We start from the raw sequence: 22770 nt of genomic DNA, 5'->3' as shown, positions 1-22770 counted from the left end.
CCAGCATTGGAGACCTGCAAGAGGCGATTTTGGGAGCTAGAAACCATTTCCTTTCATCTTTCCAAATCTTAGGTAGTTTCTTTATGCAATTAAATTATTGTTCTTGTTACTTTGTTGCCATGAGTGGCTAATACTCTTATTTGGTTGACTTTGGCTGAAAACCAATGAATGTTTGTGGGTTTTGAAGGATTTATGTTGATTATCAATTTATTCCATGTTTATGGTTCTAGTTTGCAATTCTTATGCTTATTTGATGCTTTGATCATGAGCTTAGTATTTCATTGAGCAATAGTTAATTTATTTCATTGATTTTGTATTAGATCATTGAATTTATATAGAACAAAGGCTTTATGATGGTAGAAATCATCTCTAGCTTATGAATCATATATCCTTTATGGATGTGTAAGCATTTGACATCCTCTAGGAATTGGGGATTCCTTCATTCTTAAGGCTAATTGATTTCTTGGGATTGATTGCTTCAATTGACCCTTGATATTAATTAAGAAGGTGTGTTGTGGGCTTCCCCAACCTCCATACTACCTATGAGGAATCTTGGCATATCATGCTTCATGATTGCTATAACCAATTTCGGATGAAGGATAAACTTTGTATTAGATCCTAATGATAAACACACAAATGTTCATTGTGTTGAATTGCCTTAGTTAACCAATTATTCCCAACCTTTGAGCATCTCATCAACTTCCTTAATTGCAAGGTTTTTAGTTATTCAAGTATTTTAATTTTCAAGTAATCAAACCCCCCCCCCCCCCCCTTTTAGTTTAATTATAGTTAATTAGTTTAATTTCACTAGTTCTATTGAATTGCATTGGTGATTGAATACAACCATTTCCCCGAGGATCGATACCCCTTTTTACCATTATGATCCATACTAAAGAAAAATAAATAAATTACAATGAATTAATGATAAAAAGATCTAAAAATCTAAAAATAAACTAATAAAATAAGGAAATAAAATAAGCTATCAGGTTTGGGTTGAGGCGGGTCCTGCTTTGTGCTGTAGGCTAACATACCCAGGGCAGACCGAATAGACTGCAGTGCCAAGAGGGCACCTAGTCAGACCGAAAGCCCAATGAGTGGTCCGGATAGGCTGAAGGCCCCGAGAGGGCGGTCCAGACGTGCTGAGGATCGGGGAGTGGGCCAGATAGACTGAAGGCCCGGTCCAGGCGGTCCAGTCATAATATATACCCAGAGAGAGTGGACCAGGTGGACTGAAGGCCGGTGCTGGCGGACCAGTCACACTGTAGACTCGTTATACATGAATGTTCTGTTAATTATATGTTATATGATATGGTTATATGTATGACATTTATATATAATGATATATTTTATATGACTTCATTCTTAATTTCAATGTTTAATATTTGAAAGTTCATATATGAAACCTTGGATGTTTTGGTGTAATATAAATAGTGTAATACAAAGTTTATTTGTTTAATATTTTTTATTACTAGCTCATTCAAAACAACTTATTTCTTATTTTATCCAAAAAATAATATCGGACATAAGAAAAGTAGATTATATTAATTTTATACATAAACTTATAATATATATTGGATATTATAAAAGTAAAAGTAAGTTTATATGGTATGGATTATATTAGATCGTATCAAAATATAAGTTAATAGATTTTTATGTTATTTGATAATTCAGTTAATGCCCAAAACATGACTAAAAACGTAAATTTCAAGATATTATACTTAAAGTTATGTCTTTAACTTTTAATATATTATACTTAATTTATTAGATTTAATATTTTGTTATATATGTAAACCATTATCAGTTTTAAGCTACAACTTTTGAACAGTTTGGACAAAATACTTAAATTGTTAACTTAAATATAACATTACAATGTCAACTTAAATCTAAAATTCAGTTCCACCTAAAAAACCAAAGAATATTTTATAAATAATTAAAAGTGATAAATGCAAAAACTAAATTGTAATCTAAATTTAACTAAAATATTTCCTAAAGATATTTTTATAATCGTTACAAGTTTTCAAATAAGTAGCTTAAAATAACTTACAATAAAAATAGTTAAAAATAACTCTATATAAATGATTATATTGTTACCTTTAAAATAAAAAAATATGATGTTCGATGTTTTAAATAATTATAATGATAGAAATTAAAACATTAAGCGAATAAATTTTAAAAAATTAATTAACAATAAAAACAACTATAAATAACATTAAACCATATATTATATGTAATTTTATTCATGTGTTAATCGCGGGTAGAAGTTATTCAAACGATTGAGATTATGAAGTTATAATAGACGTATATATTATCATATAATTCAAAATAATCAATATATTATATCAATTTATTATACAAATTAATATATCAAATTTAACAACAACGTTATTGTTATATTAAAAAACATATCTTTGTAAAAACTTAAACTATATAGGTATTTCTGCGCATTACAATGTCAACTTAAATATAAATTTCAGTTCCACTTAAAAAACCAAAGAATATTTTATAAATAGTTAAAAGTGAAAAATTATAGTGATAAATGCAAAAAACTAAATTATAATCTCAATTTAACTAAAATATTTCCTAAATATATTTGTATAATCGTTAAAAGTTTCCAAATAAGTAGCTTAAAATAATTAACAATAACAACATATAAAAATAACTCTATATAAATTATTATATTGTTACCTTTAAAATTAAAAAATAATATTTGATGTTTTAAATAATTATAATGATAGAAATTAAAAAATTAAGCAAATAAAATTTAAAAAATTAATTAACAATAACAACTTTAAATAACATTAAAACATATATTATATTCAATTTTATTTATATGTAGTTCGCGGATGGAAATTTCATTCAATCGATTGAGATTATGAAGTTATAATAGATGTATATATTATCATATAATTCAAAATAATCAATATATTATATAAATTTAGTATAGAAATTATTATATCAAATTTAAAAACAACATAATTGTTATATTTTAAAAAAACATTTATTTATAAACACTTAAACTATATACTAAACTGTGTTTAGCAAGAAGACAATAGGAAACAGTTAAATGGTGACGATATTTTGTAGAGTGTGTAATTGCTTTTGTGTTGGCTAACTGTTCCTTTAATAACTACGCAAATATAATGAACAAACTTTACACCTTAGTATCGACTTGGCTGGAGCCCATTTGGCTATTACCATCTTCATGTGAACCATGACCCACGATGTTTAAACTTAAAAGTATGATTACCCATTTGGCTATTACCAATTGACAAGCCTTTATTTGTTCAGAAAGTGAGGAACGGATCTTAGTAGAATGATATTATTCTATGAGCCTATATTCTAGACTACTTTGTCTTTTATATCATGTGCTATTATACCTAATCCAGAATTAAGTATTCACAAAACAGAAGCGGGAAAAAAAATACACATTAGTTCGTTTTCTGTGACTCTCGCAATTCTTGAATCTCAAAACATAGAACAGATATTTACTTGGCTTGTCTATTGCAATTCACCTTTTACTAATTTTTTAATCGCCAGACACTGTAAAGTTTTTAGAAAATCGCATTGTGGTTTGGCGCAAACATTGATGAAACAATTCATATGGTAAGTTAAAACTGTTTCAGCTTTATTTTATATTTAAATATCAAAAGAAAGATAAAATCATATATACTTCACTAGATGTTTAAGTCACTCAACAACTTAAATTCGAGCTTTATACAAAAGCATCTATGACAAAATAAAACTGGACAACAGTTTAACCCCATTCTTATGGTTTATTAGACATATATGTTGATCGATGAAAGCACGCAAACGTGAAAACGATGATTCAAAGGAAATGTTATTTATCCAAACTAAGGAAAATTAAATATAAAAATTTCAGAAAGATCTCTACGCTAGGAAGGTCATCGATATCTAATTTAAAAATTAGAGTAAATTACACGAATGGTCCCTATGTTTTGGGGTAATTTGCACGCTTGGTCCCTAACTTATTTTTTTAACTCATAAGGTCTCTACTGTTTGTTTTTGTTACGCGCTTGGTCTCTACTGTATGCTTTTGTTACACGTTTGGTTTCTATCTTACCTAAAAATATTATTATTTAAATAAGAAAAAAATGGTAGAGTATGTAAGGTAAGGTGAATGGTGAGGTTGAGGTGTGTTTATTTAAATAAATTAAAAAAAATGAAGGAGAAAATAGTCTTTTTAGGTAAGACAGGGACGAAACGCGTAATAAAAACAAACATTAGGAACCTTCCGAGTTAAAAAAATAAGTTAGGGACCAAACACGCAAATTACCCTAAACCATAGGGACCATTCGTGTAAGTTACTCTAAAATTTAAAATAATAATACCTTATATTACTGAGATTCATTAATAAAGCCTTGGGTTCATACTAGTTGATGGTAGAATATGGAAAAATAGGCATGCATGGGTCTTATAATAATACCGCATGGTTTACCAAATGTATTAGTTATTTACTTTGTTGCAGTCAATAAAGACTTTGAACGCTCTATTGTCAAGATTAACTTACTTGCATTATTGATTACTGATTACCCTCTCCCAAATGATCAACACTACCTGAATTCACGTTCAGAGTTTGAATTATCCGAACCCGAAAAAGATGAGAACTCTGTATATTCTCACATTCTTATGGATACTCGTTTCACAAAACTTGCAAACTTCCATGTGTATAGATACCTTGAAACCCAACCAAAACTTCACTGACGGCTTCACCTTAATCTCCTCGAACCAAAGATTTGAATTCGGCTTCTTCACACCTGGTAATGGTTCTTATGGTTCTCGATATCTTGGAATTTGGTATCATAATCTTCCTCTCACAGTCGTTTGGGTGGCTAATAGAAACAACCCTGTTCGTGATTTGAATGGAAAGGTAGTTTTACTCGAAAATGGAGTTTTAATCCTTTATAATCACTCATTGGCTACTATTTGGTCAACCAATAACTTACCCATCAAAACTACTTTCAACCCCGTTCTTCAGTTATCAAACTCCGGTAATCTTGTAATTAGAGATGATGGGAGAAACAACACCATTTTCTGGGAGAGCTTTGATTATCCAACTGACACAGTTTTACCAGATTTGAAACTGGGGTGGAAGTTAGACGTTGGATTACAAAGGTTGATTAGATCTTGGAAAAGCATTGAAGATCCTTCAGATGGTGAGTATTCGTTTAGTCTTGATCCACCGGAAGCTCCACAACTTGTTCTTCGAAGTGGTTCACGAAAGCTTTTCAGATGGGGTCCGTTTGATGGGACGTCGTTTAGTGGTAGCAATATCTTGAATGTAAATCCATTGTTCCGATCTACATATGTTTCAAATTCTTTAGAGCTCTACTACCAATATGAAATGTTGGATGAATCCGTTTTCTCTAGACTTGTAGTTTCATCTTTGGGTTTTCTTCAGTATTTTACATGGAGGGTGAACATCAGTAAAGAATGGAACCTCTTGGTATCATTCAACACTGATCCTTGTGATAGCTATGGGAAATGCGGTTATTATGGGATTTGTTATTCGCTAAGTAGTTGCAAGTGTTTGAGTGGATTTACACCCACTTCGCCACTCGACTGGGGTTTATTTAGCTATTCAGGTGGGTGTAAAAGGAAACATGAACTTGAATGTGGACATGGAGATGGGTTTGTGAAATACGATGGGTTGAAATTTCCTGATAATCCAACTGTTTGGTCAAATTACACGGATCATGAATGTGGAACAAAGTGTTTGGAAAATTGTAGTTGTATGGCTTATGCTAATGTTAATGTTTATCGAAATGGTAGTCTTTGCGTGGTGTGGATTGGTGATTTGATTGATATGAAGAACTTTCCTAATGGTGGAGAGAAGATTTACATACGAATGTCACGCTCTGAATTACGTATGTTCTCTTAACTTTTTTTCATGGACTTATAGAGTTGCATTAATTCATGAACTTTTGAAACAAGATTTAATACATTTCTTTGCGTTGGTTATTTAATTAATCACAGAATCCATTGCTGATGCTAAGAGGAAACGTGTAACAGTGAAGGTCGTCAGCATAGTTACAGTTCTTGGATCGTTGCTTCTATTCAGTGGTGCAGTATGGTACCTCAGTTGGGTAACCAGGGTAAAAAGAAAAGATCGAATAAGCATGAACTCTAAAGGTATTCTCAATGTTCGTATAATGTGCATGACATAAACTCCATTTTGGTATTATTATACTAAGTTTCACTGTTCATGTGATTCATTACTTTGTAACAGGTCAACGAAGTGGGAGTTTTCAATATGTGGAAGATAACCAAGATGAAGGATTTCAATTGCCTATTTATGATCTTGATACCATTTTACTTGCATGTAACAATTTTTCTGAGAGAAACAAGATTGGACAAGGTGGTTTTGGTTCTGTATATAAGGTAACTCACTACATAGCACCAGTTTGTTTGTAAGATTATTGAACAAAACGAAGTTCGAATGAATAAAAATGGGTAATTTTGATTATGAATAAAAATGGATAATTTTTCAGCCTAGACTCTGGAATGTTTTACTGAGTATACCCATGAGCACTTTTTTATGGTATTATGGAATTATATAAATAACTATGATATTAAACATGCTAATAAAAGTAATGATTCAGCTTTTAAGGAAAATAATTTGGGTGGTAAACGTATTTTATCTCTAACTATATTTTTATTAATCATACAAAGAATTGTGGTTTACAATGTTAATTTATTGCCCGCAGGGTCAATTTTCGAATGGGCAAGAGATAGCAGTTAAGAGGCTTTTAGAGAAGTCGATACAAGGCGTTGAAGAATTGAAGAATGAATTAATTTTGATCGCAAAGTTACAACATCGTAACCTTGTCAAACTTTTGGGTTGTTGCATTGAAGGTGAAGAAACCATGCTGGTGTACGAGTATTTGCCTAATAAAAGCTTAAACAACTTCATTTATGGTACGTTATACTCCCCATGTCTCATACTTCATTTCAGTATCCCTTATTTTTTATGCAGTTTCAAATGATTTAATTATGACAAAGGCAGCACAAAATAGATAACTTCGCTTTGAAAATTAGTGAAGATTAAATACATGGTTTTATTACTTAGCGTTAGACATCGTGGAAAATTTAAGGATTAACATCCAAAAGAGCTTACGCGTTTTTGGTAAAACGAAGTGATAGCTGATATTTAAAAGCTGAAAGATGGTAGTCGGAAGTAAGCATATAAACCATTTTGGGACCGAAAAAACCGAAAACTGAATAAGCTTTAAATTAAAAACCGAAAATCGGACCAAATACCAACAATCAGTTCACATTTTGGTTCGGTCCGGTTCGATTCTATCTAAGAACGTGTTTGGAACCGGAATTGGACCGAAACCAGAAAATCAAAAGCCGAATAACCCGTCAACTAAGAGCCGACAACCGGACCAAATACCACTTAAGAGTTCTGGTTTGATTTTTTGGTTAAAAAAGTTTATCCGTAGCAAGAGGATGTACATTTTATTTGTTATATGAGTGTTCGACAAAAGTAGCTAAAAACTTTTGAAATATGTAAAATTTTATAAAAAGACAATTAAAAAAGATGTTGATAATCTTATTAAGTGCAATTTTGTAAATTGATTAAAAAAATTAATAACTTTTTTGTTAGATGAAGTAGTTTTTAGATTTGATATTTAAAAAAAAAAATCAAAATGTTCGTACTTACAAATGAATTTTTTTAAAATAAATTTTATACAAATGAGTTTTTTTTAAATAATTTTTTTGTTAAAAGTTAAAAACTAGAAATCAAACGATGTGGTGTTTGCACTGCAATCATCCAGGTGTTTTCTCCTTCGAACTAGAAGAACCTGAAACATAATCTGAAAAAAAATAAGCACAACGCTTAGTGAGTTCCCCAAAATACCACATACCACACATATCAAACATATAATTGGCCACGCCTGTCATTGCGCCCCACCCAGTATAGATATAAACACATAAATATATAATTATATAACACATGCAATAATCACAAATATAAATAGCATACATGATAGTCATCGAGCCTCACCCAGTAAACATATAAAAACATATCAAATGCAAGAGTCACGCAGATAACTAGCATCCTAAATATAACAAACCATGGGCCAACATTGATGCTTAGACCTGCTAAACACAATGAGGTAACTCACCTCTAGCTGGTGAATCTTTCAAATAAATCTCGGTATGTTGGTCCAGAAAATCTCCGTGCTAACATCATCAAATAATATCCAGTTAATAATTGGATCTCGACCCATAATCAAGAATCTAAGCTACTTGTCCAATATCCAGGGTAAAAGACCATTTTACCCTTTTTCTTACTTGGCCCAAAACCAAAGCCCAACCTATTTGCTCAAAAGGCCTAAATTCCTAAATGGCATCACAAGGACCAAAAAGGCCCAACTTCCAAATTGGGCCCAAAAATCATCTTGGACGTAATCGTAAGAAAGTCCATGGTTTATCCACAGCCCAAAGTCAGAAGTCCAATGGTCCAACAAGGCCCAAACCCTAAAAGCCCAAAATATAGTCGAAACTGATGAACTCAAACTGAAGGTCAATCTACTGAGTATGCGGGGCGTACTCAGCTTGTAGGCTTAGAGTACTCCTTCATGGGCCAGTACGATCAGTGTGCGAGCTGGGTACTAGGATACTCCCCAGATTACCAACCCAACGCATTAATCACTTAAATGGTTAAGCCAACATACTAAACTCTCAGATCTGATTCTTTATGGTGACTTAATATGTAAAGTTGACAACTTTACACCGAAGCATGACTTAATGGGGTCCAATACTCAAAAAGAAGCTTAATATGGCTCTTAACACTTGCACGAAGCAATATCTCTCATAAAGTTTGTTTTTTATGAACAAGGGACCTCAATGGAAATAAGATCTAACATCCACAGCTTCTGGAGTAGATCAGAAGATCAACTTTAGCTCAAAAGACCCAAAAATGCATAAATAACACCCTAAGTAAGATCTAGCATAAAGAATCATCAAGATTGGAGCTTTTTAACTCAAATGTCTTGCTAAGGTGAAGATAACCTTGGATCTACAAGCGCAAGATACTTCCAAGCAACCATCAAATGTTCTTCTTCTTCACTAGAAACGCCACCAAATCTCACTTTCAAGCTCAAAACTCACCAAAAGCACTTAGGCTTTCGTTTTAATGGTAAAGACTGATGGAGGTCGATCAATAGAATGTCCAAAGGTGGTATAAGTTGCTTAAATAGGGTACAAAACCTAATAATTAGGATTTGCCACTACACCAAGTACGCAATGCGTACTCCACGTACTCCCCGCGTACGTGGGTGATTCCCGCGACCAAAAAAGAGTTAATACGCTAAGTGTACTCATAGAGTACGTCGCGCGTACTACATAGGGACCAAAAAGATTTAAATTTTGCATTAAGGAGATAAAAGGAGACATATCAAATTACGAATACAACAATTCTCCTCCACTTGAATCAGAATTTTTCCTTGAAGTTTGCTGCCCCAAATAACTCTGGGTAAAGCTCCCTCACATCGACCTCCAACTCCCACGTTTTATGAACCCTTGAAATGTTGCCACTGAACTTTAACCAACTCAACAAACCTATTCCTCAAGGTTTGTCTTCTTGTCAAAATCGTCATCGGTCTCTCGATATAATTCTGGCATTCATATACCTGAATATCCTATAATGGAACCAACATGGAATCATCCACTAAACATTTCCGCAATTGAGAGACGTGGAACATGCTATGGATCTGACTAAGCTCCTCAAGGAGATCCAAACGATAAGCAACTCGGCCCACCCAGGCCAAAACCCTGAAAGGACCGATGTACCTGGGGCCCAACTTTCCCCTCTTACTGAATCAGATGATACCTTTCCACGATGACACTTTCAGGAGAACCATATCCGCAACTTGGAACTCTAGATTTGACCGGTTCTTGTCGGCATAGCTCTTCTGCCGACTCTGAGTTGTTTGGAGTCTACTCCAAACCTACTGAATCAACTCGGTAGTGTTGAGTACCACTTTGGTACTACCCATGAATCGCTGACCGACCTCACCCCAACAAATAGGGGTCCTGCATTTCCTCCCATAGAGCATCTCAAAAGGAGGTCGATCAATGTTGGCATGATAACTATTGTTATACGAAAGTTTTGCTAGTGGAAGATACATATCCCAACTCCCACTGAAATCCAATACACATGCTCAAATCATATCCTCCAAGGTATGAATAGTCTGCTCGCTCTGACCGTCACTCTACGGATGGAAGGTCATGCTAAAATATAGAAGAGTACCCAAATCATCATGGGACCTCTTCTAAAATTTGGAAGTAAACCAGGCGTCCCTGTCTGAAACCACAGAAATCAGCACCCCATGTCATGCCACAACCTCCCTGATATATATCTCGACCAACTTCTCCGCATAGATACTCTCCTGAATCGGGATAAAATGTGTGCTCTTGGTCAATCGATCCATGATGAACCAAACCGAATCCACTCCATGCGCAGTCAGAGGCAACTTCGTAATAAAATCCATGTTTATATCCTCCAATTTCTAGACAGGGATATCTAATGGTTACATCTATCCATGAGGATGATGATGCTTAGCTTTGACTTTCCTGAAAGTCAAGTACCCCTCCACGTACCGTGCTACATCCTGCTTCATACAGGGCCACCAATAATAAGGACGAAGATCTCTATATATCTTCGTCTCCTTGGGATGAATGGAGAATCTCAATTTGTGTGCGTCCTCCATTAGAATCTAAAGTACACCACCCAAATATAAAACCCACACTCTCCAATGAAGAGTCAATAACCCTCAGATATCATAATCAAAGGAAACCACCTAACCCACTATGCGTTCACTCTTCCTGTGCTCTTCCTTCATAGCCTCAACTTGAGCCTCTTGAATCTTGTCTAAAAGTGGAGTAATCATGTTCATCCTTAAACAAATATCCCTAATCGGAGTTGTGACCACCTTGCGGCGAAGAGCATTGGCCACCACATTGGCATTCCCAAGATGGTAAAGGATCTCACAATCATATTCTTTCACCACATCCAACCATCGGCGTTGCCTTATTTTCAGATTTTTTTGATCCATCAGATACCTCAGGCTCTCGTGATCCGTGTAAATAGTACAACGGACCCTATAGAGGTAATGTCGCCAAATCTTTAGGGTGAAAACTACAGCCACCGGGTCTAAATCATGTGTTGGATAATTCGCCTCATGAGGGTTCAGTTGCCTTGAAGCATAAGCGATTATGCGACCGCTCTACATCAGAACTGCACCCAAAGCTGTGATTGACACATCACAATAAACCATAAAATCCTCAACGCCCTCCGGCATGGTCAAAATAGATGCCTCACACAATCTTTGTATGAGGGTCTCAAAAGCTACCTGCTGCTCAGGCCCCAAACAAAAAGTGATAGTCTTCTTTGTCAACCGAGTCGGAGGAATCGCTATCTTGGAGAAATTCTGAATAAAGCTCGGCTAGTAACCTTCTAACCGAAGGAAGCTCCAAATCTTAGATGTAGACCATAGAAACTACACCACGCGCAACCATAACTCACACTTGAAGAACTTTTCATAAAGTGTCTCCCTTCTTAAAGTCTCCAATACCTCCCTCAAGTTCTCCTCAAGAAGGTCCTAGGTCTTGGAATAGACCAGTATACCATCAATGAATATAATCACAGACCAATCTGTCATCGGCCTGAATACGCGGTTCAAGAGGTCCATGAATGCAACAGGAGAATTTATGAGCCCGAAGGGCATCACCAGGAACTCATCCGGAAGGCTGTCTTCTACATATCCTCCTCTTTGACCCTCACCCGATGATAAACCCAACGCAAATCAATCTTGGAAAACTAAGATACACCCTGAAGCTAGTCAAACAAATTGTCAATCCCTGGGAGTGGATAACAGTTGAACACCTTGTCTAACAATCCCTACAGTTATGTAGACAACCCCTGTATCTACGGAAGAGCTAGTTGATACGGTTGTTTAGCTATCAGAGCCGCACAAGGAAGCAGGTCAATCCTAAATTCCACCAGCCTCTCCAGAGGCACTCCAGGAAAACCCTCTAAAAACACATACAGGTACTCCCGTACAATCGATACCTTATCCACATTTACCTTACCCTTATCTCGGGTATCCATAACATAGGCGAAAAATCTGAAACATGCTTTGATTATTATAGCGTCTGACCCTAGCTGTTGAACATAGAACCGGCCCACACTGAGCTCTTTCTCCATAAATTACTAACTCTCCCCCACTTAGGGTCCAAATCCGTACCATCTGATACTCTCAACCAATCACCGCCCCATTGGGGCTCAAACAATCCATCCCTATAATTACATTGTTCCTGCGCAAAGGAATATGAACCAAATCGATTGGATGCTGCTCGCTGAAGATCTCTAGAACACAACCCCGATGAACCCTCGATGCCCAAACGGATAGATCATCCTCAATCTCATCCTTTATCTGATAATCTATCTTCCATGGAGCTCCAGCAAACCTCATGTTGAGTGCTAGAGATACAAAAGATTGGGTAGCCCCCGAATGAAACAATATCAGGGCAGAGATACCGTTCACAAGGATCAATCCTACAATAAACATATAAGCATAAGCATAATAATCAACAAAAAGAAAGAGATAAAGAGAAGATACATACCCATCACCACATTAGGTGCTACACGAGCCTCCTTGGGTGTCAGCTGAAAATCCTTACTCCACCACAGGCAAATCCGACTTGCCCTAGCGGCCGTCAATGATCTGTAGAGTTGTTAGATTGGGTTCTACCACTGGTCCTGCTGTTGCCAAACTCGGAAAATGGGCCTTCTTATAGCCCCTTTGAATGCAATGGAAGCAAATTAGATCAGATACTCGAGTGGTGGTAGTAGTAGTAGCAGTGCAATCCCCGCTAACATGACCAGTCAGCTGCACTCGAAGCAACCATAACCACCCACCCTACATGCCCATCATGTATTTTTCCGCACTTACCACAACAGCTCCGTCCTTGCTGGCCTCTTGATCTAGAATCAAATACCTTGAGCCGCTTTTCCCGAACCCCCTGAATCCTAAGCATGATCCGAATCTCTCTTCCTCTACATCTCTAGATCAATCTCCATCTCTTTGGCTCTTGCAATCATATCCTCTAATGTATTGCAAATGGACCGACTCACGAACTGCCAAATATCAATCCTCAACATCTCATGGTATCTCACCTTCTTCATCTCCTCATCCACTACATACTATGGAACCAACAACACCCTCTCATGGAACATAGTGGTGATCTCAACCACCATCTCAGTAGTCTGGAGAAGGTCCTGAAACTCCCTTGCCAACTGCTACACCTCAATGACCAGTGCATATTCAGCTCAAAATCTAGTCACAAAGTCATCCCATGTCATCGAATCAACCGCCACATCACCAATGGAGCCCCTAACCGTTGGGAAACTGCTAGTGCGGAAGGTGTTAGCGACATCCATTAACCATTACCTGCTCGTGATCGGATCCTACTCCATGAAGTAATCCGAAGCCCCACATGCTCGAAACTCCCGAAAGGTGAACATGCGAGCTCCCATCAATGCCACTATCTTAGTCTGAAAAACGCTCAAACGCTCATCCAATATCTCCAGAATGCCCTCTTTGACCATACAAAAGATCTTTATAGTCTGCTAAAGTATGTTGCGGGTAATCTCAGATGAAATGAACTCCCGTAGTTGATCATCCAAATGCCAGAGCGCAAGCCCAAACCCTTACCAGCACCAGAAGCACTAATCGATCTGCCCCGAAGAGTCACCATACTGAAAATAGACCATACAAACCATCAGAACATGCATAAATAATATTGAGGAGACTCACACTCTACAATCTCCCTAGTTTTATTACAGCTTTCCTTGGCTCGAGTACTGATCCTCAACTTCCAGTAGTACGGGCCCATACTACCTTCCACATCTATCCATACTTTCCTTAAGAATCGCCATGAATCCTCCAAGTCACTTCTTATTCATTCATACAATCCTCAAATAAGACAAGGCTCCCAACACTAAATATCTTCCTAGGTTTTCTTAGGGTAACTACCACACTACTCCCTGCCATCGGCTGCAAAAGGAACTCCTTCCAACATCCTCTAACTAGCTCACAAAGACAATTACATATCACCGACACCAGATAATTCTTTGAATGAAAGGCCTCACACTACAATGGTTGGACTCAAACAAGAGTTGCTTAATAAAGTTAAAACCTTACCTTTTAAAATTATTTAGTCTCAAAAATATGTCACTTAGTATATTCGCTTACTAGTTAGCTGAAGTTAATGGGAACTCCTAAAATCACAAAGCAAGCAACATTCGAGCATCGAGTAATGGGAACAAGCATAACCTAAACAGGCCATCCTATCGTTGACTGATCAGTACTAACATGCAAGTCTACAAGTTCATACAATAAAAATATAAAGTCATGTCTCCTAGCATTCTATCATGCAAATCCTGAGCGGATCCTTAGCCCTAACTAGCATATGATTCACAGATTCACAAATCAAAACATATCATAAAACAAGTATGGATATTTTGGGAAAAAACTTACTTCAGCTCAGTCGATTGCATGCACCAGACCCTTTTTCTTTTATTAGAAAATCCTTTTATAGAACATTTCTTTTTGAAAAAATTTACCAAACCCCTAGTTTAAGTTCAGACACACCCGAGAGTATGTCCGAATCCCTCAAACTAAGGCTCTGATACCAACTTGTAACATCCCAAAAATTTAGACTAATTTTTTTTTATTTTTAAATTAATAAAACCATTATCCAAACAACATCTTAGAAACCATGGTGAATCAAAGGGTAACAATAACATCCAAGTACATCAGAATAATATAAAAATACGGAATGATGTAGTTTGTGCACTGCAATCATCTTGGGCTCTTCCCCTTTGAACCAGAAGTACCTAAAACATAAACTGAAAACTGTAAGCACAAAGCTTCATGAGTTCCTCAAAATACCACATACCACACATATCAAAAAAATAATGGGCTCTTCCCCTTTGAACCAGAAGTACCTAAAACATAAACTGAAAACTGTAAGCACAAAGCTTCATGAGTTCCTCAAAATACCACATACCACACATATCAAAAAAATAATGGGCCTCGACTGACATCGAACCCCACTCAGAATAGATATGTCAGTCATCAGTCCCCGCCTGGCATAAAAATAAACACATAAACATATAATCATATAACACATGCAATAATCACAAAGATAAATAGCATACATGATAGTTATCGGGCCCCGCCCGGTAAACATATAAACACATATCACATGAAAAAGTCATGCAAACAACTAGCATCCTAAACATAACAAACCATGGGCCGAAATTAGCACCTTCGACCTGCTAAACACATTGAGGAAACTAACATCTAGCTACTGAATCTCAGTCTACTCGACCCATAATCAAGAATCTAAGCTACTTATCCAATACCCAGGGTAAAAGATCATTTTACCCTTTCTCTAAGTTGGCCCAAAACCAAGACCCAACCTATTTGCTCAAAAGGCCCAAATTTCTAAATGGCATCACAAGGCCCAACTTCCAATTTGGGCCCAAAAATCATCATGTTAGTAATCCCAAGAAGTCCCAAGCCCTAAAAGCCCAATAGACTAACAAGGCCCAAGCCCTAAAAGCCCAAAATATGTCCTAAACCTTTGAAAGTCAAACTGAAAGCCAATCTACTGAGTATGTGAGGTGTACTCAGCTCGTACGCTTAGCATACTCTTTTCGAGTCCAGGACGCGTATCGTACCAACTGCATAAGCCTAGCCAACTCCCCATATTACCAAACCTACCCTTTAAGCACTTAAATGGTTAACCCAACATGTTAAACTCTCAAATCTGATTCTAAATGGAGACTTAATACGTAAAGTTGACAATTTTATACTTATGCATAACTTAATGGGGTACAACACTAAAAAAGAAGCTTCATAAGACTCCTAACACTTGCATGGACCAATATCTCTCATAAATTTTGCTTTTTTAAAACAAGGGACTTCAATGGAGCTAAGATCTAACATCCATAGCTTCTAGAGTAGATCAAAAGCTCAACTTTAGCTCAAAATACCCAAAAATGCATAAATAACACCCTAAGTTGGATTAAACATAAAGAATCATCAAGATGGGAGCTTTTTACCTCAAGTGACTTGCTAAGATGAAGATGAGACTGGATCTACAAGCCCAAGCTACTCCCAAGCAACCACCAAGTTTTCTTCTTCTTCTTCTTCTTCTTCACTAAAAACACTACCAAATCTCCCTTTCAAGCTCAAAACTCACCAAAAGCACTTAGGGTTTCGTTTTAGGGTAGAGATTGATGGAAGCTGATCAATAGAATGTCTGAAGGTGGTAGAAGTTGATTAAATATGGTGCAAATGCTAAAATTAGGGTTTGCCTCTATACCACGTACGCCATATATATTCCACGTACGCCCCACATACGTGGGGGATTACCGCGACCAGAAAAGAGCTAGTACGATAAGCGTACTTATAAAGTACGCCCTACATACTTGTTAGGGACCAAAAAGATTTAAATTTTTCATTAAGGGGCTAAAAGGAAACATACCAAATTACGAATGCTACATCTTATGGCTTAAAAATTGGACCAACATAGGAGGGACTTTGAATTGGAGTTTCATGTAATCATATTGATAACTCAATGTACTCTCTTTTGATATTGTTTGGCTTTTCTCTTGTTTGTACTAAATTATTGTCGTTCAAAGAAACAATTAAAATAGTTATAGATAAGGTCAATAAATGGTAACTTTCCCTCTCAAATATCAATGCTAGAATGATACGGTTTGATGGTTTCCCACAATAAAACATAAACTGAATGTCTTATCAATCTGCATTTGTTGGGTCCCAAATATACCAAATGTGTGTGTGTGTGTGTTTTGTGTAGGTGGTGAATACAATTTGTTCAGTCAAAATATCAATTGAATGAGAGAGTCCATAGTTATAAAAATATTTATTTTAACTAAGTTTGACTAACAAAAAAAGATTACGATAAAAAATATTCCAAGGAAATGATAACAAAACAACCTTACATAGAAAACTATTCTTTCACTAAACTCCACAAGGATAATTCATTGCAGATGAAAAAAAAAGCTAATTGCTAAGTTTTTGTGATAGTTGTGGTAATCCTAATTCTATAAAGATTTTTCAATGTATGGTAGAAAAATGGTAGGTATCCGTTACAAGAACATAAATATGTTGTGTCATTTATCGTCTAAAGATTTTTGCAAAACAAGTTCAAGGGCATAATCACGGTAGTATAAGTCAGGCTCACTTCATATGTCAACATCTATCATTTCCACTACCTTCAAATCTTCAAGAGGGACCACATTTTGCTTACATTAAGGGGGTGTTTGACTTGGCTTTTCAAAGCCAAAAGTACTTTTTGAAAAAGAAAAAAAAGCAAAAGATGTTTGGCAAAATGGTTTCTTTTGAAGTTTTTACATAAGCAAAAGGAACTTTTTGGAAAAGTCAGGAAATCCTGACTTTTTGTAACTTTTCCAAAAAGAACTTTAGGGGTTTAAAAAGCTAAGCCAAACACCCTCTAAGTGAAACACAACGTACACACTTGAAAAATTAATATAGAGCATCAACATTATATCTTCAACTACTATATGACAGGCCGACTTTATGTGTTTATAAACAAAGGTAGGGCTTAGGGCCCCCACTCCTAGAGGGCCCCACTTAACCCAAATATTCAATACAGTCCAATCTATTTGTTGAATCGTTACTCGTTGCACACGCCTTACAATTCTCTTCTTCTCAGCGGCTGCTCAAAATAATCGGAACTTGATTAGCAGTTCTGCTCTTCTTCTTTTCAATTCTTGAACATCTGAACCACTGAAACACTCTTACTTCTCCATTCTTTGCTTCTTCACAAGTTTTGATAAATCGATTGTTCAAAATTTTCTAAATTCTGATGATTCAAGGGTTTCACTGAATCGGTATGTGAAAATTTTTCACTTTTCACTTTTTGTTTTTCCATTATCTAAAGTCATTTGATTACTTGATTAGGGTTAATGCTTATAACTTTTTAGTTTTTATTTTTTTAGCTATGTGATTTTTGATTCAACCGACATTTATCATTGATTACAACATATTACATTTACAGAATATATAATCACTGAGTGAATCAGGTTTAAACGAATTTCAACATTTGAGTTTTTAGTTTTTCAGATTTGAGCTTTCCATTTATCTTCTAGTTCTATTCTCAAATCTCAAGGCAGCAGTCACATAAAATTTGAGTGTTTATAACATTAAGTATAGTAAATGTCAAAGGGCCCCAAATTTTTGATTTGTAATTATGCACCACATACAATGGACTAAATACAATATAATAATAATGACTTACCAAAAAAACTATTCTCCATGACCGATCAAAGGGTACACAATACAATTTCTACATCCAAGGAAAGTGACTTGTATCTCAAACGAAACATTTTAACGATTTAATGTTCCAAAATTGTGGAAACATTTTAGATTAGAAATTTGTAGTCATTATGTTACCCTATATTCAACCATCTGTTAATCACCAAATATTAATCACCAAATAGATCCCTTTTAATACATATTCATAGTGGAATGGTATTTCTAGTGTAGTATTTTGGTTGTATTTATAAAACATTGTATGTTTGAATTTAGAGTTCCATATAATTACGCATCAAACTTGATTTTGTAGATACATATAAAAATATCAACCTTACTATGACTAGCTAATTAAGTATAAAATTCATATGAGGGTTAAACAATCGTTTTCTTAATTTAGTTTTTTTTTATTTTCTTTCAACAATGATTGTATTCAAACATTTTCTTTATTTTTTTCATGGTTTATTTCTTTGTGTATATAGATAAGCCTACTCGGAAACAGCTTATTTGGAGAAAGCGTTACCACATAATTAAGGGTATTGCACGAGGTTTACTTTATCTTCATCAAGACTCGAGATTGAGAATCATTCATAGAGATCTAAAAACAAGCAACATCTTACTGGACAGCGAGTTGAATCCGAAAATATCAGACTTTGGCATTGCTCGTATATTTGGAACAGACCAAAAACAAGACATGACCAAGAGAATAATAGGAACTTAGTAAGTTATCTTCATGAGATCCATCGATATTTTTCTTGTCATTCTTCTCATTTACAAAAATAATTAATATAAAAATATGATTATATTGTATGCAACTTTCCACCTAATATATATATATATATATATATATATATATATATATATATATATATATATATATATATATATATATATATATATATATATATATATACATACAAACACAGATATGTATAATACATACGTATGTACATATTTACATACATAAATACACACACACACACATATATATATATATATATATATATATATATATATATATATATATATTCTCACTAATTCAATCATTTATAAAAGTACTTTGGACGTTTTTTTTTATGATTCTCCTTCTGTCATAATGTGTTATTTATAACCACAAAATCTAAGAATAAAAAAGAGTGAATAACGATGTGTGTGAACAAGAATTTATGACAATTAATGAGAATGTATGATGATAATAATAATTATATAAAGTTAAAAGTATTTTTTTTAGTCATTCTCCGGTTCTTATGAGGACTCGTTTTAAAGTGAGACCTCATGAGCACACCTAAAAAAATTGAAAAGATCTAAAAAAAAAATACAAATAGCATAGATTTATGTCCGAGAGAAAAAAAAATTGGAATTTTTTTTTTGCATCATTAAAATTGATCAATGATTTAATTTTAATTTTTAATTTTTGTATCATTATGATCCATGATTTAATTTTAATGATAAAAAAAAAATTTCTTTCCGGTTTTTTTTCTTCCGGACATAAATCTATACTTGATTTTAAGATTTGTATTTTTTAAATTATTTTTTAAAAATTTTTAAATGTGTCTTTACTTTAAAATAAGTCATCACCTGATCTTTTTTTTTTTTTTCTCTCTCTCTCTCTCTCTCTCTCTCTCTCTCTCTCTCTCTCTCTCTATATATATATATATATATATATATATATATATATATATATATATATATATTGTAACTTAAAAAACATTATATTTTGTCACTTGTCTTGTTTTAACCACTGCATTTGAATTTGTGCTAAAAACCATCAATGTTTTGTAAAGGTTATATTTTAACTATTATGAATTGCAAATGTCGATCAAAGAAGTAATACCTCTTTTTTTTATTCTAAAAAACCCCTATATTTTCAAAAGAGTTTCATCACGGAATTTGCTTTTTGTTATTTGTTATTTGTTTTTTTAAAAGTTTACATCTTACTTTTATTTACAAGGTAAATATATCAAAATTTATAGTCTTTTGACATCTTTAAACACAAACGTCTATATCAACATATGTTGATTCTATAATATTGCAAAGTTCTACTTTTGTTTTTTTGAAAAACAGTTCGATTATGGGTTTTGTGATTTAGTTTCTATTTTTTTGGTTGAAAAATCATTTGATTTTACTTTATATCATTTAGTTTCTGTAAAAGAAATGTTCCATGTATTGGTATAAAAGTAGTACTCTCATACTAAATAAAAAAAACAAAATTTTGGGGGTTGATTTATAACACAAAAGAATCAAAATTTATTCGTTTTTTTTAACCAAACAAAAAAAATGAAACAAGATTATAGAAAAATATCGAATCATTTTTCAAAAAAAAAAAAAAAAAAAATCAAAAGCCAAATCATAGAATCCGAAGACTAGTTTTTAAACAAATTAAAAACCCAACTTTACCGTTTGACATGGACATATATCAATGTAGATGTATGTTTGCGGAACATAAACGCGGTCAATTTTGTTTTGTTAACTTTCATTTTTTGTATATAAAACGTCATAAAGAGAGGACGTTAATATTAGAAATTTGACCATTGCAAAGAATTCCTTCAGTTATTTGTAGAAAACAAATTGCAGGAACTTTAATTGTTAGTAACTCTTTCTTTTGATGTAGCGGTTACATGTCTCCAGAATATGCAATGAGTGGTCATTATTCAGTGAAATCAGATGTTTACAGCTTCGGTGTTATTGTATTGGAAATTATAAGCAGCCAGAAGAATTGGTCCTTTGATCATCCTGATCATGATCTTAACCTTTTAGGACACGTAAGTTCTATACACAACTATCCTATTTATATATGATATTTAGACTTTAGTTATTACTGATACACATTACGTATGCTTAATTATGCGTGAAAACTAGCAGCACGATATAGACCCATATATTTAAGCCTTTATTACTATCAACTTAATTAAGATATTGTTTTATAGAATCATAAATGTATTTTAGTACTAGGTGTGAAACCCGTGTAATACACGAGTTTATTAAAAAAATATTGAATATAAAATATTGAGCATCAAGTTTTTCAATATATCTACCTTAATAAATGAAAATTATTTTCTTTGTTTATGATTGTATTTCATAATATTTTTTGTTTTGAAGAAGTTATTGTATAAGTGAAAATTATGATGTATAAATATTAAATTTTGAAATAATTGATTGTTGCCTAATTGATTATTGCCTAATCTGTAGTTGTAGGTATTTTATTTTGGTATGATTATTGAAATTTAATATAATGATTTTACATAACATAAATAAACTCGCATAAAATATGAAATTATTTTTGTATTTAAGAAAATTGAAAGCACAAGAAAATGCCAAGTGGAAAAAATCTTATAAAATAACATGTGTCAAACTAAATGAGAACATGATATTTGGCAACAACTTTTTCATTTATTAAGATAGATAACGTAAATATATAAATTCACAATTCAAGCTATATTATGCTTCAATATAATATATTGAACAATTATAGAAATACTTTTTTCAGATCGCGAAACGTTCCATACATACATAAAAAAGCTATATATAGGCACAAAAGCTCACACATATATTCACTAGCATATGGATTTTAGTTTTGTTTTCTAAATGTTGCTGGAATATTGCTTGGCTCAGGCATGGATGCTTTGGAACAAAAGACAACCCTTAGATATACTAGACCCAACTATACAAGATCCATCTTGTGGGGATCAAATTATAAGATGCATCCATGTTGCCCTTTTGTGTGTGCAACAATATCCTGAAGACAGGCCAAAAATGTCCACAGTCTATGCTATGTTGAGTTATGAAGACATAGAGCTACCCGAACCTAAGGAACCTGGTTTTTGCAGGGAGAGTTATAAAAAGAAGTGTGATACATCAGTTAGCGATTTAACTTCTGTTAATGAAGTTACTATGACGACATTGGGTGGACGTTAAACTCGTTGTGCGTATGCATGCATGTGTATTAATATTAGTGTTTATTTCTAACTTGCACTATAATTTCTAGGTTGGAACTTTGAGATTCCGTTCGCTTTTTTTTTGTTGGTGATGTCATGTTTAACTAGTCATCATGTTAACATTGTAGCGAAAAGCATCATAAGCACATAATTGCTAGGTTGGATTGTTACTTTACGTCAAAAATCAAGAAAATAAAAACTATATATTATTGATACACTCAAATAATATTTGAGATTGTAGCATATTCATTAACCGTTGCAGATATTCATTAACCGTTGCAGATGTGGACATAACTCGATCACTTATTAATTTTTTTCCTCATGAAAGTTCTTTTTTTGAAACAACTTTCATGGGATTGTTTGAAAATAGTATTTTCTCTACTTAAAAAGAAAACTCAAAACATGTGAACTCCAAATGTTTATAAAATATTACA

General features: G+C 34.0%; 1 protein-coding gene across 1 annotated transcript; it reads left to right on the top strand.

Annotated features, from left to right (window-relative positions):
• Positions 1 to 4533: 4533 nt before the first annotated feature.
• On the top strand, positions 4534 to 22562 carry LOC111904845 (G-type lectin S-receptor-like serine/threonine-protein kinase At4g27290). The gene is made up of 7 exons (XM_023900552.3): positions 4534 to 5885; positions 5995 to 6150; positions 6248 to 6399; positions 6726 to 6936; positions 18884 to 19121; positions 21013 to 21163; positions 22014 to 22562. The coding sequence occupies exons 1-7, from the start codon at positions 4619 to 4621 to the stop codon at positions 22314 to 22316; spliced, it is 2478 nt and encodes an 825-aa protein (XP_023756320.1). The 5' UTR covers positions 4534 to 4618; the 3' UTR covers positions 22317 to 22562.
• Positions 22563 to 22770: the final 208 nt, after the last annotated feature.

This window comes from Lactuca sativa, chromosome 1, assembly GCF_002870075.4.
Source record: "Lactuca sativa cultivar Salinas chromosome 1, Lsat_Salinas_v11, whole genome shotgun sequence".
Lineage (NCBI taxonomy): Eukaryota > Viridiplantae > Streptophyta > Magnoliopsida > Asterales > Asteraceae > Lactuca > Lactuca sativa.
This window is presented reverse-complemented; position numbering and strand designations above follow the sequence as displayed.

Bases quoted from the DNA above. Each gene is read 5' to 3' on its own strand.
- LOC111904845 (XM_023900552.3), top strand. From the start codon at position 4,619: ATGAGAACTCTGTATATTCTCACATTCTTATGGATACTCGTTTCACAA. The intron at 5,886-5,994 runs GTATGTTCTCTT...AATTAATCACAG, and splicing joins AATGTCACGCTCTGAATTAC to AATCCATTGCTGATGCTAAG. The intron at 6,937-18,883 runs GTACGTTATACT...TTGTGTATATAG, and splicing joins CTTAAACAACTTCATTTATG to ATAAGCCTACTCGGAAACAG.